The sequence below is a fragment of the Aethina tumida genome, chromosome 1, assembly GCF_024364675.1.
Source record: "Aethina tumida isolate Nest 87 chromosome 1, icAetTumi1.1, whole genome shotgun sequence".
NCBI lineage: Eukaryota > Metazoa > Arthropoda > Insecta > Coleoptera > Nitidulidae > Aethina > Aethina tumida.
Genome location: NC_065435.1, coordinates 48,379,694 through 48,394,996, shown reverse-complemented (window position 1 = coordinate 48,394,996; position 15,303 = coordinate 48,379,694). Strand labels below are relative to the sequence as shown.

The 15,303-nt window shown below is 31.4% G+C and overlaps 2 protein-coding genes across 2 annotated transcripts in view; one reads left to right on the top strand and one right to left on the bottom strand.

The window, feature by feature from the left end:
* LOC109595686 (glucose dehydrogenase [FAD, quinone]-like) overlaps positions 1–15,303 on the bottom strand; it is a 28,007-nt gene that overhangs the window by 5,886 nt on the left and 6,818 nt on the right. The gene's annotated exons all lie outside the window — the stretch shown is intronic.
* Positions 9,690–10,398, top strand: LOC126266139 (uncharacterized). The gene is made up of 2 exons (XM_049969330.1): positions 9,690–10,097; positions 10,145–10,398. The coding sequence occupies exons 1-2, from the start codon at positions 9,690–9,692 to the stop codon at positions 10,325–10,327; spliced, it is 591 nt and encodes a 196-aa protein (XP_049825287.1). The 3' UTR covers positions 10,328–10,398.

The following is a 15,303-nucleotide window of genomic DNA, read 5'->3' as shown; positions in this document are numbered from 1 at the left end:
AATATGGATATTTGAAAATAAATAATTTATTTATTTTCTTGTGACCTGTTTTCGACGTCGTGACATCAAATTCAGAAATTTAAATGGAACTTCTGAAATGTCAATGAATTATTAGATGGATTTCAACGGTACTATTTCAAGGTGTTGTCTAGGTTGTTATCTATCTTACCAACTAGGTTATTAGTTGTTCTGTTTTATTAATTTGTCTTTATTAAGGTATTGTATGACGTTCATATATGTTTAAGAATTCTTTTTTATTGTAATATATTAATATACAGTGTGTTTCACAATATTACTAGAAAGAAAATGATATACGAATATTTAATAAATAATTTGATTTTTTACCGGTTTTCTATGTCGTGGCATCATCCTTAGAATATTGAATGGTAATCCTCAAATAGTAATGCATATTCAACGGTAACATTTTTGTAGGATTTCTGTAGAATATCCGAGATATTGGGAACTGAAATTGTTAAATTGTTAAAGAATCTAGTCAATTTAAACTATAATTAGGTTGTCGACTATTTTACCTACTCTTTTATCCTCCAGATTTATCTTGCGGATTTCTAGATTGTGACATATACACAATGTCTTTCACATATTACAATTTTTTCTGACAAGAACCACCAACCATCGACATTTTCGTCGTACAAAAAACTTAAAGGTTTAATTAGTAACTCTTAACATAACATATCATTGTTATCTGTTGCTAGGATAGGTGACACTCCAGTCCACGTTTTTTAGATGACTAGATTATTTCATTTAATAATTTCGGTTCCCAATATTTAGTATATTTTACAGCAAAATCCCTTATAAAAGTGTTACCGTTGAATTCCATCTAAAAATACACAAAGAGTTCCATTTTAAATTCTAAAGATCATGCCAGGATGGAAAAAAAATTTAATTATATTGGAAAAAGCGTCATTTTGCAGGTATATAGGTCCTTCAAATTTCATTTTCAGTCTAATTGTTTTCGAAATATTGCCCAAGCGAAACATAGTGGATCCTGTAAAATAATTCAATAAATATTTATTCGTCTACAATTTATCAATTAACCATTGATTTTTAAACCTCTTTGAGTGCTCAGTGAATAATTCCGATTGCCAATTCGAACATGTTCAAAGGTTTAAACGCAGATAAAAACAATAGATATCATATTCAATTTAATGTGGACACGGCTCACAATGATAAATTGTATAATCAATCGAAATTTTTGCATATTTGTGAGTATTAGACTGATTGGCAATTTGTAACAACAAATAAAATCAGCAACACGAGATAATTGCAATTACAAAATGGACTACAGTCATTGATATGTGACTTTCTGTCAATTTCAAATTTATTAATGCTCTTTATACATTCGTTAATTATTATCTGGCAGCCCGAATGTACTGTGAAAAAACAGTAAATACAGTTGAGCCAAAGAGACTATTGCATTTTAAATTGCTTCGAACATAAAGCTGCTATGCTAGTAAAAGGGTCACATCTGTAATTTTACAATCGCTTGTTTCAATGCAATTTCCAATTGATTCGCTAACACGTTCTGTGTATGATTTATATTAAAGGTTTTTATTTGTTTGAACCCCATTCGATAATGTGACATTTTATGGATATTAGCGTGGCCTTTTTGTGACACAAAAACATGATAATTGATTTCGCCCTTAAAAAATAAAAAGGTGATCAGTTCAGTTAAATGTATTTTATCATTTGGTAATTAACAGTAACATTTAACGTTTAATTTTAATTAGTAATAATACCCTTTATTAACGGCAATTAAGCTACTTTTTTAATCTTTTTAATTATTAAATCCACTTACGTTTTGAATTAATACAATAATTTTTACTACGCATTTGATTCAGGAAATATTTTAAGTGTATTTATTGAATTAATTTTGTAAATTATAATACAATTTCGATGTATATTTTAGAACATACGTTATTAACTGATTAATTAATTAATCTAATATATTCAAAATAATTTCTATTATTATTATTAAGTATCAGCATTTACATATTAATAATCATTAATGAAATTATTGTTGCCATTTCCTGTATTCCGGAAACTGATAAATTATGTTAATTTATAATGCAATGAAAAGTGTTATGACAAGAAATAATTCGGTGTAACATTAAGCATGTATTAAAAAATAATAATAATACGTTTAAACGGAACTAAATAAAGCAATAAGTAATAACTAAGACTGGGTTTAAATTACATTTGATATACAGGTTGGTCAACAACTTATGTCGTTTCATTAAGAATAAATGTAAGTCCACATTTTTAATTTTGAACATTTTTACACACTTGAACTTTAAACACTAGACATTACCTTCCACACAAATACAAATAATTGCAGTTTCAAAAATAAGCTGAAGGATTAGGTATTGTGGAATATAAGACCACTTAAAGGAATCGTCAATTGATTTTTTTTTACTTGAAGCTTTGTAACAAAAAGTATAAGTTTGTTAAAGAAACAATTGTGTACAAATCTTACACAACCTTTTGTCTATTCTTCGTCATAATTCGAGTTCGGAAGTAGCGTCACGTTTCCTGCAATTGAGAATCTGTAAAGCCGCAAGCCTGGCCACAATCCTGTTTAGCCACAATGCAGCGGTGGTGTTTCCTGCACACCGACATCGGTTATTGATCAATTTATGTCTGCAATTATTGTTTATTTCTTGTTTCTGCCTCTTCCCTGTCCATTCTGTATTACTTTAGCGGGATGTATATAACGAAGCTAATTAGGATATAGTTCGGGATAAATATCAAATTTATACGATGTTGGGATTCATCTTTGGGACCATGATTTAGTGGGTATTAGCGTGTAATCTATAAATTTGGAAACCGGCAAATTATTCGTGTCATTGATACCAGTTATTTTGTTTAATTTTCGTAGTTTCCACGGTCCGCAATAATTTATTAAGAATACCTGACAACACACAATAACTTCCAATGTCATTTGTTCATTGTTCAGCATGAACTACAGCTCTTCTTATCAAGCATAAATTTACTTCCTATGATCCTCCACGTTCGCATTTCCATGTTGAATAAGACAAATATTAAATTCACGTTACAAAGTTGCCGTGTTTTAATATAAATTCGAGTTACGAAAAGGACGGCACTAATATATACAATTTTTATGAAAACAATTTCATTAAGTAAAAATGTCAAATTAAAAAAGTTTTGTAATTATGTAAACTATGACGGGCGAGTGTTTAGCAACACCTGTTCTTTTATGGGGGCGAAATACATCTTCTGGTCCACTTCAGCCAACTTTAATTACCACAAACAACATTGTTGTTTCAGGATTTTAATTTTCATTTAGCCAGTCAGCGCTTGATTTTGTTGTCGTCGTACGTAAACAAAAGTTTGAAAGAGTTTATTAAAATTTATTCACCCACTTACATGGTTTTGTTATATTAAATTATTTTTTAAGATTCCATATAACATACAGTGTGCAGTATAATTTACGACTGAAAAATTGTTGCTTTCTAAAAAAACAATTTATTATCTAGGTTGTAATATAAATATGTTGCGGTGAATGTTGCGAATTTAATAAATTTGTGAGCTTTAATTAATGAAATATAGATATTTACTTTTACAAATAAATAGTAAAAGGAATTAACGAATAAAATGATAAAAATTACTATAAACCCACAGCTGATATTTACTTTATTTTCCCCGTTATTGTGAAATATGCAATTCATACATTAGAAACGAATATTTAGTTAGTTGACTTAACTACTAGAATATTAGGATGATAATGTACTAATAAAAGTGAATAATTTTTAATTACAACAGAGATAATCGGAATTGGTGCAGTTCACCTGAGTATCTGCAGCGAATTGCGGGAACGTATGCGAATTAATGTAGTTTAATGCCTTTAAGATATAATTTAATTGCCAGTCTAATTAGACTAATGAGTAATCAGCCATTGCAAGTGAACTTTTTAATAAGCCTTATCTTTTCAGAAAAAAACGCCGGCTTTAATTACAGCTATGGATTTATTTTATCAGCACGGAAATTTATTATTCATTAGCTTCCATGATTCCCTCGTTTTAAAGTGTGGAAAATATGTTCATTTACCGCAGCTTACGGAGAAAAAATTTCCTAATTGAGTTATAAGAGCCGATAAAACAATGAATTTTTTTATATCGATTGTTGAAATGTTAGACAAAGGGTGTCCCAAATTGGCCGACATTGGCTGTTACGGATATTTCTAGAACAAGCAACATTAACATATTCGTCGTACGAAAACCTTAAAGGTTTAATTAGTAATTATTAGTCTTGACATAACATATCATTGTTATTTTTTGCTACAACACTCCGGTCAACGTTTTTAAGATGACTAGATTGTTTCATTTAATATTTTCCGTTCCCAATATTTAGTAATTTTACAGCAAAATCTCCTATAAAAGTGTTACCGTTGAATTCCATCTAAAAATGCAACTCTTAAAGAGTTCCATTTTAAATTCTAAAGATCATGTCACGATGGGAAAAAATTGAATTATACGGAAATGCGCCATTTCCCAGGTATATAGGTCGTTCAAATTTCATTTTCGGTTTAATTGTTTTTGAAATATTGCCTAAGAGAAACATAATTCAATAAATATTTATTCGTCTGCAATTTATCAATTAACCATTGATTTTTAAACCTCTTTGAGTGCTCCGTGAATAATTTCAATTGTCAGTTTGAACATGTTCAAAGATTTAAACGCAGATAAAAAATATACATATATGTCATATTCAATTCAATATGGACATGACTCGCAATGATAGATTGTATAATCAATCGAAATTTTTGCATATTTGTGAGTATTAGACTGATTGACAATTTGTAACAACAAATCAGCAACACGAGATAATTGCAATTAAAAAATGCACTATATATCGATTGTTTTAAAGAAATGTTAGACACAGGGTGTCCTAAATTGGTCGATTTTAGCTGTTACGGATATTTCTAGAACAAGGATACGTAAAAAAATAAAAAAAGTAAAAAAAAAAAAATAAAATTTGGGCAAAACCCAAATAGTATAACCTTTTTAATTATGTATGAAGGATATTACATTGTTTATTATTGATATTATAATTGCTGCATTATAATTTTTATTCTGATTTTGAAATAACATATTTATTTCTTTTTTTTAAATATTATATTTTTGATGAAAATATAAATAAATACACAGTATAAAAAATTTTTTTCATAAAAATTTCAAGGGAAAACCTCAAAAACCATTCATAAAAAAATTAAAAATTACATTTTCAACAATTTTTTCGAAAAAAATTTCATAAAAATTTCAAGCAAAAACCGCAAAAATTAGCAGTTTTTCAAATTTAAAATTGATTTTTCTTTAGGAATTTTTTAGATCGAAAAAAGAGATGCCTAAATCAATCAATCGTTTCTCTTAATATTAAGAATTCAGAGAAAGTGGTCAAGTGGCATATACGAAAGTGTTAAATTAAATAACCCACATTTAATTATTAAAAATTCCTTGTTGCTATATTTATGTTCAACTAAATACTAAAAAATATAAATGAACATTTTATAGAATAAGAATAACATTAAAAGTTGCTATAATTATGTCATATATTGTTGAGGTGAGTATCTTGTGTTACGTAAAAACTATAGATTTTTACAAGAAAATAAAGACAGGTTATAAAATTTTTAGGAAACTATTATTATTTGTCTTACGGGTAATTTTATAAATAAACGCTTATGTTAAAATCCAATTTATGTTTATCAGTAATGTTACAAAATACAAATTATTTGCATATTATTCATTATAGAATCGAGGCAGCATACAAATTTGCACCGAGCCGTTTAACATGCATGACATAATCCTCAATAGACGCCGTATTTTACGAGATATATAAAGATCTCATCGTGTGAGACTGTGTAAGGTTCTCGCCATAATAAAAATGCTTTAAATCAATTCCGATATTCACACACCACAATTTAAAATATACCTTATATGCATATTAGATTTATTGAGGAAACTTGTTCCGGCGTCTCCGTGGAACTCGAAAGTAAATTGGGTTACAGATAAAACGAAATCTCATTTCGCACTATTTGTGGTCTATGTATGTTTTTTTTATGATTTTATTTTAAAAAGTTTCAGGCAAGAAATGTGTTTTGGTCTCTCGCGGAGTTTTACATTCGCCGCAAATTCTCTTAAGGAATGATTTTAAATATCCCCAGTTTCTGAAATTTCCCCCAAAAACAACGAAGCCTCAATCCGGCAACGCGGCCTTCTTCCAGCCACAAGGTGTGCATAAATTCATTTTCCGTCTCGGACATTTTAATATTATTCACAATCCGTGTAGGTATGTGTTGTTTTTATTATTTTCACTTAAAAACTTTCAACAAGAAACGTATTATATCCATTCAGGGGGCCCGAAGTTTAGATGTCCTTATAAATCATTTACCCCAAGAAACGGGCCCACTAACAAAATTCTCCCTGGACCAACTTAAACAATGTCCTCGGTGTAATAAGAGGCTACGACACATCTGTCGTCTTTTGCAGGAACGGCGTCAAATACGGGGTTTTGCGGAGGCTTTTACGATTATTCCACAATACCATTTGCCTGAAATGCCGCGCTTTCTTATTAAAAACAACTATAACTCAACAGATATATCCCTTTTACACTGAATTTATTGCTTTTTTGAGGCACTGTATCCGAACAAAAAGTGTCAACAAAATTTTATAAAATCTCTTCGCCGAATCGGGTTTATAATCTTATTTGTGCGGCGGTGACTGTATTGAATATTGCACATTTCATCTAAAATTTATATTGATGCTTATGAATAATTTAGTCGTCCATTAATAAAATTAAATCCTAATGGACGTACACGCGTCGGTATGTACTATAAGTGCATAATAAAAAAAAACTAGTGCAGAGAGAAACATGACATGGTAAAGCCACACACCAGTTTCCAGACATCCGTCGTGGAAATGTGTCAAGGAGCAGGTGTGTAACACACCAAGTCCAGGATATCCCTTTAGAGCCGTGTATTCCCCGAACGTGGCATTAAAATTAAAGCTGACTACGTTGCCGGCTGCCTTTAAAATCCTGGCTTACCTATGCACGCAAACATCCACGAAATCGGGTTAAACTGGACCTGCTCTTCTTTGTATTCTATTATACACTTTATGGGACGGAGGGTTTATTGTTTTCCCCTTTTCCACGGAAAAAAATGTAAATAGATTTTGGTTGCGTGCGTTCTGGCGTTGCGCTTTTTGTAAAAGGAACACGTAATGTGTTTTTAATATTAGTGGTTAAAGTTTTCCACTCGGAAAATACGAACGACTGGAAAACGCTTTTGAATGTTTCTTCGTATATTCGGTACGTATAAAATAGTTTCACAATCAGTTTAATGTGACGGTGTAACGAAGGTGTTAACGATAAAATAAACGTCGAGAGAATTTTTCTATGTAATTTTCTTTAACTTTGTGTACATACCGTCCGTGCACACGAGTCAAAGTGTCGTCGCGACGTACGAAATGGAAAAACCATCTTGAATTTGTCGGACAAGTGCCTCGGGCGCTTCCGGAACAAAATCAAAAGCTGCAGGTTTCACTTTTGAAGCCGCGCACCGGGATTGTTTTTTTACTGGCCGTTAGACCCATTACTAAAACGATGCACGGACGATTGCCCGCCAACGTATAACTTAACAATCGAAATCAATGTGTTAAATGTTGTGTGAAGCCTAACATTCTCGAAACAACCAATTTAGGACCAATTTGCCAGACTTGCCAACTATAATTGAGACTTGGACTTCATCTGCGATCCCGTGCATATTTCTGCTTCGGTTTCAAATTAATATACGTCAATGAATTGGTAAAAAAATTATTACTTACATAACAAATTGTTAATGAAATAAAAAAATCGAAAGTAAGGTGTTTATCAGAAATATGTTATAGGACATAATTAGCATTCATCAATATTCAGTGAATTGTAATACAGTACGGTACTAAAAATAGCTGGAACATATCAGTATGGAAATTTTTATATGCACTTTAAGTAACAAGTACCTTGGTTTTATGTGTAAGTATGGAAATATTTGAGAGGTTTGGTATTAGATCAAGTGACCTAAACTATTTAATTGACAGTATTATAATCAATGATAATGCTGTAAAAGAAAAAGTGAACTTTTTAGATAAGTAAGACACAAATATACCGTGGCACTATGTTAATTTAGTTTGTACTGATAATTTCTTTGAATAGCATGAAATAAGTGCACAAAAATATTAATAATCAAGTATTCTCAAAATCGAAACTCATGGACCGCCTCGTAAGAAACAAAAACTGATATCAATACAAAGTTCTTATGGAAATGGATTTTGATAGAGCAAGGATAATCCTCTCACATCAACAGGGTTGGTCAACTCACTGAATTTCAGCGACACTTGTCATATTTTGATCATCTTTGATTAGAATAGTGTGATTATTAATAAGGTGGAAATGTGCCTAGAAGACCTGATGGATGTCCAAGAGTAAAAAATTAAAAGGAAATCGTTTCATAGCCAATTTTTTTACGACGTAACTGTAACGTTACAACCCGACGACGACGCTAATACTAATTTAAGATCCAGATGAGCGCCTAGACTTACTAGGCAACATATTGCCACCCGTCTAGAATGGGCTCAAGAGTACATAAATTGGCTTTCACCGTTGTGGAGAAACGTCCTTGTTTCACAGGAGTCCAGGTTTGGTTTGGACGTACCGACTGACTTTTCCCAGAGAAGTGAGAAACTGAAATGTTTTGGGGTGGTATTATGCATAGTTGACGGGCTCCACTAATATCTATCTTCAAAATATTATCAGGCCAATTATTCAGCCAATGAGACAAGAATTGGGAGAAAATTTTGCGATAATGCTCAAGAAATGTTCAAAATGCGTTAGAAGAAATAAATGTGTTTGAAATGGCCAGCGAACTCGCCAGATATGAATCCGATCGAGCACGTGTGGTATATGTTAGGTCAAGCAATTTCAAGGATACTAAATCCATCCACAAATCCTCAGGAGCTATTTGTAACAATTCAAGACGAATGGGCCAACATTTCGCAAGAAGATATCAATGATTTAATTCTTTCAATGCCACAGCGGATTAATTCACTGCTTCGAAACAGAGGAAGGCATACAGAGTATTAGAGTATCTATGTGTTTCTTTAAAGTACAATATTTTGCAAATTTACAAATTTCAATAATATTTGATACTAGTTTCTTTTTATTTTTCTTTCTACCAATGTTATACAAAACTAAATAAATAAATATACTAAAAACTTTTGTAATTTTGTAATAAAGTAACACATTATGTACAATTAATTATCTTAAGGGATCCAAGAATTTTGACGGTGTATGAATAATAAAAGTCGTCGAAAATGCATTTCATAAAATCATCTTAAGTAACATTAATCATTTTAGGTCATTCTTCTGTTGATGATGGCTGTACTGGAATGGTTATTTTTGTGCAAACTGTTGGACTTAAGGACGATCAAGATGTGGAATATCACTTTGTTATTAAACATTCGTCAGTCAATCCAAGCTATCGAAAGTCATGGTTTCTTGATAGTTTTTATAAGGGAGAAATTCAATTGTACTCGAGGGTTTTACCAGCATTTCGAAGATTTTTGATCAGAAGACATGTAGACCTACAACTCACTTTTTCAAAATTCTACAATCAACTAATGTTAGACGATCGAGAGATTATAGTTTGCGTTAAAGGTTACGAACTGAATCACATATCAAAGCCTTTAAGTTTAGATGAACTAAAAATTCTGATGGAATTTTATGCAAAGTGGCACAGCATTTCTATTGCCATGAAAACATTGGAGCCGCAGATTTGGAAAAACACAATTTATAATTTAAATTACTGGAAATCATTTATAGTTGAGGCGCCAGCAATGCAGATATTTAGTAAGTTTCACAAATGCATGTGCAGAATGTTGAAATCAAGAAATGAGCATGAAATGCTGAAAAAAATTGAAATGTTAGATTTTGTCCAGATCGCAAGAGAGTCGATACAAGAAGACAATGAGTTAACAGTCGTGGTACACGCAGATTGTTGGAACAACAATTATTTATTCAAATATAAGGTACTGAATTTTATTCAGATGACAATTTACTTACCATATTTTTACAGGACGGGAACGTTAACGATGTTGCGGTAGTCGACTGGCAATTATCAAGTTTAGGATACATTCAGAACGATTTATCTTGCTGCATCTTATCTTGCATATCCTCAAATGAGATAAACGAGGTCGACACACTCCTGGAATTTTACTACTATCAATTTTCTACATCTTTGACATTAAATATGGTTTAATTTCGTTGCCATATATATTCAGTAAATCTGTGGAAAAATCTGAATCGAATAAGGATCCAAATAACAGAGAATTTAATGATGTATTTGATGTTAATGACGGACATGTGGAAGTGGACGATAGAATGCTGTGTGTGGTCAGATATTTGCATGAACGGGATTTACTATGAATGTTGACTATTTCAATTATTCCTAATTGATTTGGTTATTGATTGTTATTAATATTTTGATTAATTAATAATTTAAATGAATGGAAAAAAATGTGTGAAGTTTAACTATGTTTATTTAATAATTTGAGTAATAGTTCCATAACTATAAAAAGTAAATCAAAAGTCACGTTACAGTAACGATTTGTATTCATTAAAAGGCGCTTATAAATGCCGTTTTTAAAGTTTGGCAACCACGTTTACAGTTACTACGTTCTACGTAATATATGTATGTAATGCATATAATATACATATGTTTAAATAAACCTAACTCCATTATTACAAAATTGAAGCTAATAATAAATGTTATTAAATTGAAACGCTGTTTAATGTTTACCCATCTACCTGCTACTGCATTAAATAAATATTTATTCAGCATATCCTTGTTTTGTTGACAGGAATGATTTCGTTTAAATGATGGTACCTATGAAATGCGTTTCGTTTTACAACATTCAACAAATATGCAATATTTATAGTCGGATCTTTTAATATCTCAAAAATATGATATGGCCGATAATCAATTACAACACAATACATCATGTCCAAATACCCGTGGTATTTGCGGCAAAATCGAACATTTTTATTAAAGGAAACGTAATAAATCCGTCGTCGCGGGGGTTCAGATTTGCAATGGTCTTGTGTCTCGGACCCCAAAATCACGTCATGCCCGCACCCTAATTTTCGGGGGTTGGGGTTTAATCGTGATACGCGATGATCTCATCGTTTATGGATCAAAACAGGTGGATAGATAGTTGTGGATATATTTTACTCAGGCATAGTTCGATACCATTTGTGGTCTACCTCTCGTAAGATGATGGAATTGTATGTTGTTCGCTTAGCTTTAACATATCCAGTAAGTAAAATTGTTGCTGTTCTACTGAATTTTCTAGGAGGATGTTCTTGATGTCGAAGTATTCAATAAAAGTACATATACAATACAAAAATATTTCTAATTTTATTGAATTATTTGTATATTTTTTTATATTGAATAGGATCATATAATGTGAATAATAGATTGCAAAAAATGGTCATGAATATAATTATAGAATAAAATCATTTATTCAATATTTGGTGGTTTCTCATTCTTTTTGTATAACTTACCACAAATACTTTCTTGGTTATGTTTTGTTTTTAATTTCAGATGCTGCCATAGATGTTCACTCTGTGAGCCATGGGTGGTACTCAACTGACTTTCTTACATATTGCCTACCATATGATTATATTTGGTATCATTAATCCAGAGTAAATTTCACATGCGTGAGGTTCAGTCCATATAATTTCTCAATTTGGATTATACCGTTTCGTATAAAAACATTAGGTGTCAAAGCATAACTTCTAGGACACTCGTTATATCAAAATGAAATCTGGAAAATTTTGTTTTCAAATTTTTAAATGGAATACCCTGTATATTTTTACATTTTTGGATTTTTCAGACAATTCTCGATCACACATTTAAATTTACTCTTACTTGATGACCGAAAAGTAATATATATGCGAAAACTGTCTTCTCTCCATACTATTTACCTATACCAGATCTCATTTTGTTATACCGAGTGTCGTAAAAGTTATGCCTTGTCTAATGGATTCATTGACACTTGGTATAATAAGGTTTTTTTTAACAGTTATACGCTCAAACTTTCACGCTTCACATAACCCCTTCACCTTCTAAAAATCTTTTCTATTACAGTACCTTAAAACTGTATAATGAAGCCGAGATTAACAAAAAATCCCTACTTTTGACCACCATTGTACGTTTATTTTCTTTATAAATAAAGAACCTTAATTTAACAACATAGAAATAGCAATAATCAACGAGTACAATTAAAAAAAAACAGGAATAATTAAAACAAAAGAACTTTTTTTCAAAATGATGTTAATATTACGTACTTTAAAGTTATCTTTCAGCTTTAAGGTTGTTTGCATATTAGTTATTTCGTTCAGTATTTTAAAATAAATGATCGTCAGTTTTTTAATTATGTAAGGAAAATAATAAAGGGAACAAAACGCAATTTAATAATTTATTATTCAAGCCGAACAAACCTGTTACAATGGACTTGGTAAAGTTGAATTAACTTAATTTATTAATAATAAATTTTTTTATTACCACTAATAGATAATAAAAACATAAAGTATCAATAATATTTAAATAAAAATGTTATTTGATTAAATTTATTTTATTTAAATCTTTGATAGACGAGTGACATGACACCCTAAAACATTAAGTAGTTACCCCCAAGTAAATAACATTTTTTCCCTACAAACCCCTGCTGACTTTCTACGGCTTTTAGCCGCTTCAGTACAGAAACAAAACACGTAGGGGGACGGTTTATTATTTTTTATCTGCGTTTAGCATTATGGTTTTCGCTATTCCGCATAAATCATCAATGTTTCGTGTGGGACATTTAATTTTTTATGAGTTTCCGAACGCTGATGCGATAAAAAATGTTAACGGCAATATCAATTTATCAAATTTTAATAATAATGTCTCCATAAAGCTTCAGCTGGGAAATTCCGGCGGTGGAAAGCGTGTCCAGCAAAGACGTTAAATTTTTTTTATTACCTTAATAGATGAGTAATTAAAAACAGTTAATATTTGGTCTTTTTGCCATCCGCAGGTTAATAATATCTCTAATTTTATAAGCTTCACTTATCCGTATTAACTAAACAGGAAATAATTTTGTAGAGCCTATTACAATTTAATATTTATTGTACAACGGAGATTTTAATGGCACATATTAGCAGGCCCTTGAAGATCGTTTACGTTTTACTCGCGTCAGTGATGGGGATAAGCATTTTGCACGCAACTATTTGTTAGGGCTATTAAAAGGTCCGTTTTTCCCTTAATTCTGGACTGGAGTAGGAAAAATATGCTTTGATATATGCCAGTCCTGTCTGACAGACTACGAAGATAGGAAATAAAAAGCAACTGCGGTTAAGAGGCTGTGGGGTATGAAGTCAACTGCTACACAGGAATGTTGCCAAACCTCATCAAATGAACACTGTATTATAAGTATGTAATTTTTTATAAAAAGTAATTAATTTCCTCGTATATATGTACCTAAAAAAATACTAATTTGTCACTTCACATCACGTAGAAATTGATTAATTTATCAAGATGTTTCCTCTAATTAATATATGAATATATTCACACTGTTTACATACAGGATGTTCGGTTATTTGCACCACCTTGAAGGATACATTCATAATGTAAAAGTAGTTTTTAAATTGGTAATAGAACTGGTAAGAACGTTTATAGTTGTACATTCATCTCAGAAAATGTCACAATTGCCCACAGAATGGAGTCCAAAGATAAATATCTGGTCAACTAGCTCTTGAGCTATTAAAGCTACTATTTTTGACATAATATTTTATATAACCTGTGCTACATCAAGAATGTTCTTCAAGGCGATGCACGTATATTTGAATACCCCATATGTCTGTATTTAGGAACCTTGTTGTGTAGTCTGCCATTAATAAGTTATTTATTAATTTGGTTTTTATGAAACCGCTTCTAGAACCCCTATAACATTAAATCCCCTAATTGTTATCAACAATAAGTGTGGAGTTACTTTTAAGATTATCAAGCTTCCTAAATTTTTCCGCAGTTTTACGAATATAAAGGTGCGGGCGTTGAAGTTTTAACTGACACTGTTCAAGATTAAGGGGGATGGGGTGTGCGACATTTCAGCCGCGGTGCGGCAACGGCGCGAAGGGAGTCAGACGCGTCGCTCGAAGGGAAAGAGTGAGTCGGAAACGAGGACTTGTCATCACTTTGCACCGGAACAAGAACGCGAAGTGCAATTATTAGGAAATCTCGACTGTGATGTTCGTGACGACTGGCTGTATATTTTCCCGCTGTCGTCGCGGCTTCGCACTATGATAAAAACATTCTCCGGATTCGACCTTGCTTATATCGGAGAAGTAGATTCCACACTCATCTGGAACCAGACGGCGTATCCGATATGCCGAGGTGCCCGTCTAAGTGTTGATGTGATTTTTAAATCTTTTCCAAATTTTACGCGACATTTTCCACATATTGGATTCGGCGGTAGTTCCCGATTGACTACCGTAGTTTTTCATTCATATATTTTAATACTGGGGAAATGAAAATTTCCAGGGTGTCACTGCACATTACATGTTTTCTTGGTTCAATTTAATTCGTCCTGGGTTTCTAGCATTTGTTTCGTGAAATTCCGACAGTTTTAGACAGAATGTTCTCGAACTAATTGGAAAATTAACCTACATTACGAACACCACCATTACGTTGGTAGCTACATCTGTACGAAATATGTTCATGTGGTGATACTGGTACGTATTTTAAAGATGATAAATACAATTGACGATCCTACTGGGTAAAGGTGTTAAGTAACTGGACAAAATTTCAGGAACACTAAAATTGAATTATTTATTAGTTAATAAACAATAATAAATAATGATTTAAGTAAAATTACTGTCTACTAATAAGCGATTAATAAAAAAACTTTTAGAAATTATATTTTCTTTTATTAAGATATTATAAAATAAAATTTATACATAATTAAACTTTTTTATTTGGATATAAGTTTGGTAACCTTACTAAATAATTTAGTTTTCGAATAATAAACCATAAACAAATAGAAGCATTAATATTTCGTTGCACAACTATCAGGTTATATGAATGCTGCACACCTTTTGTTCATAGAATTTTCCAATATTCTGGTAAGTTCTGCCATTTTATTTGAAGTCTTTTCAGTAACACTGTCTTATTTTATTGTATGCTGCCGTATATTCCTT

What these genes read in the sequence shown, in the direction of transcription:
- LOC126266139 (XM_049969330.1), top strand. Translation starts at nt 9,690, where the DNA reads ATGTTAGACGATCGAGAGATTATAGTTTGCGTTAAAGGTTACGAACTG. An exon ending in ATTATTTATTCAAATATAAG is followed by an intron (nt 10,098 to 10,144) that starts GTACTGAATTTT and finishes ATATTTTTACAG; the next exon opens with GACGGGAACGTTAACGATGT.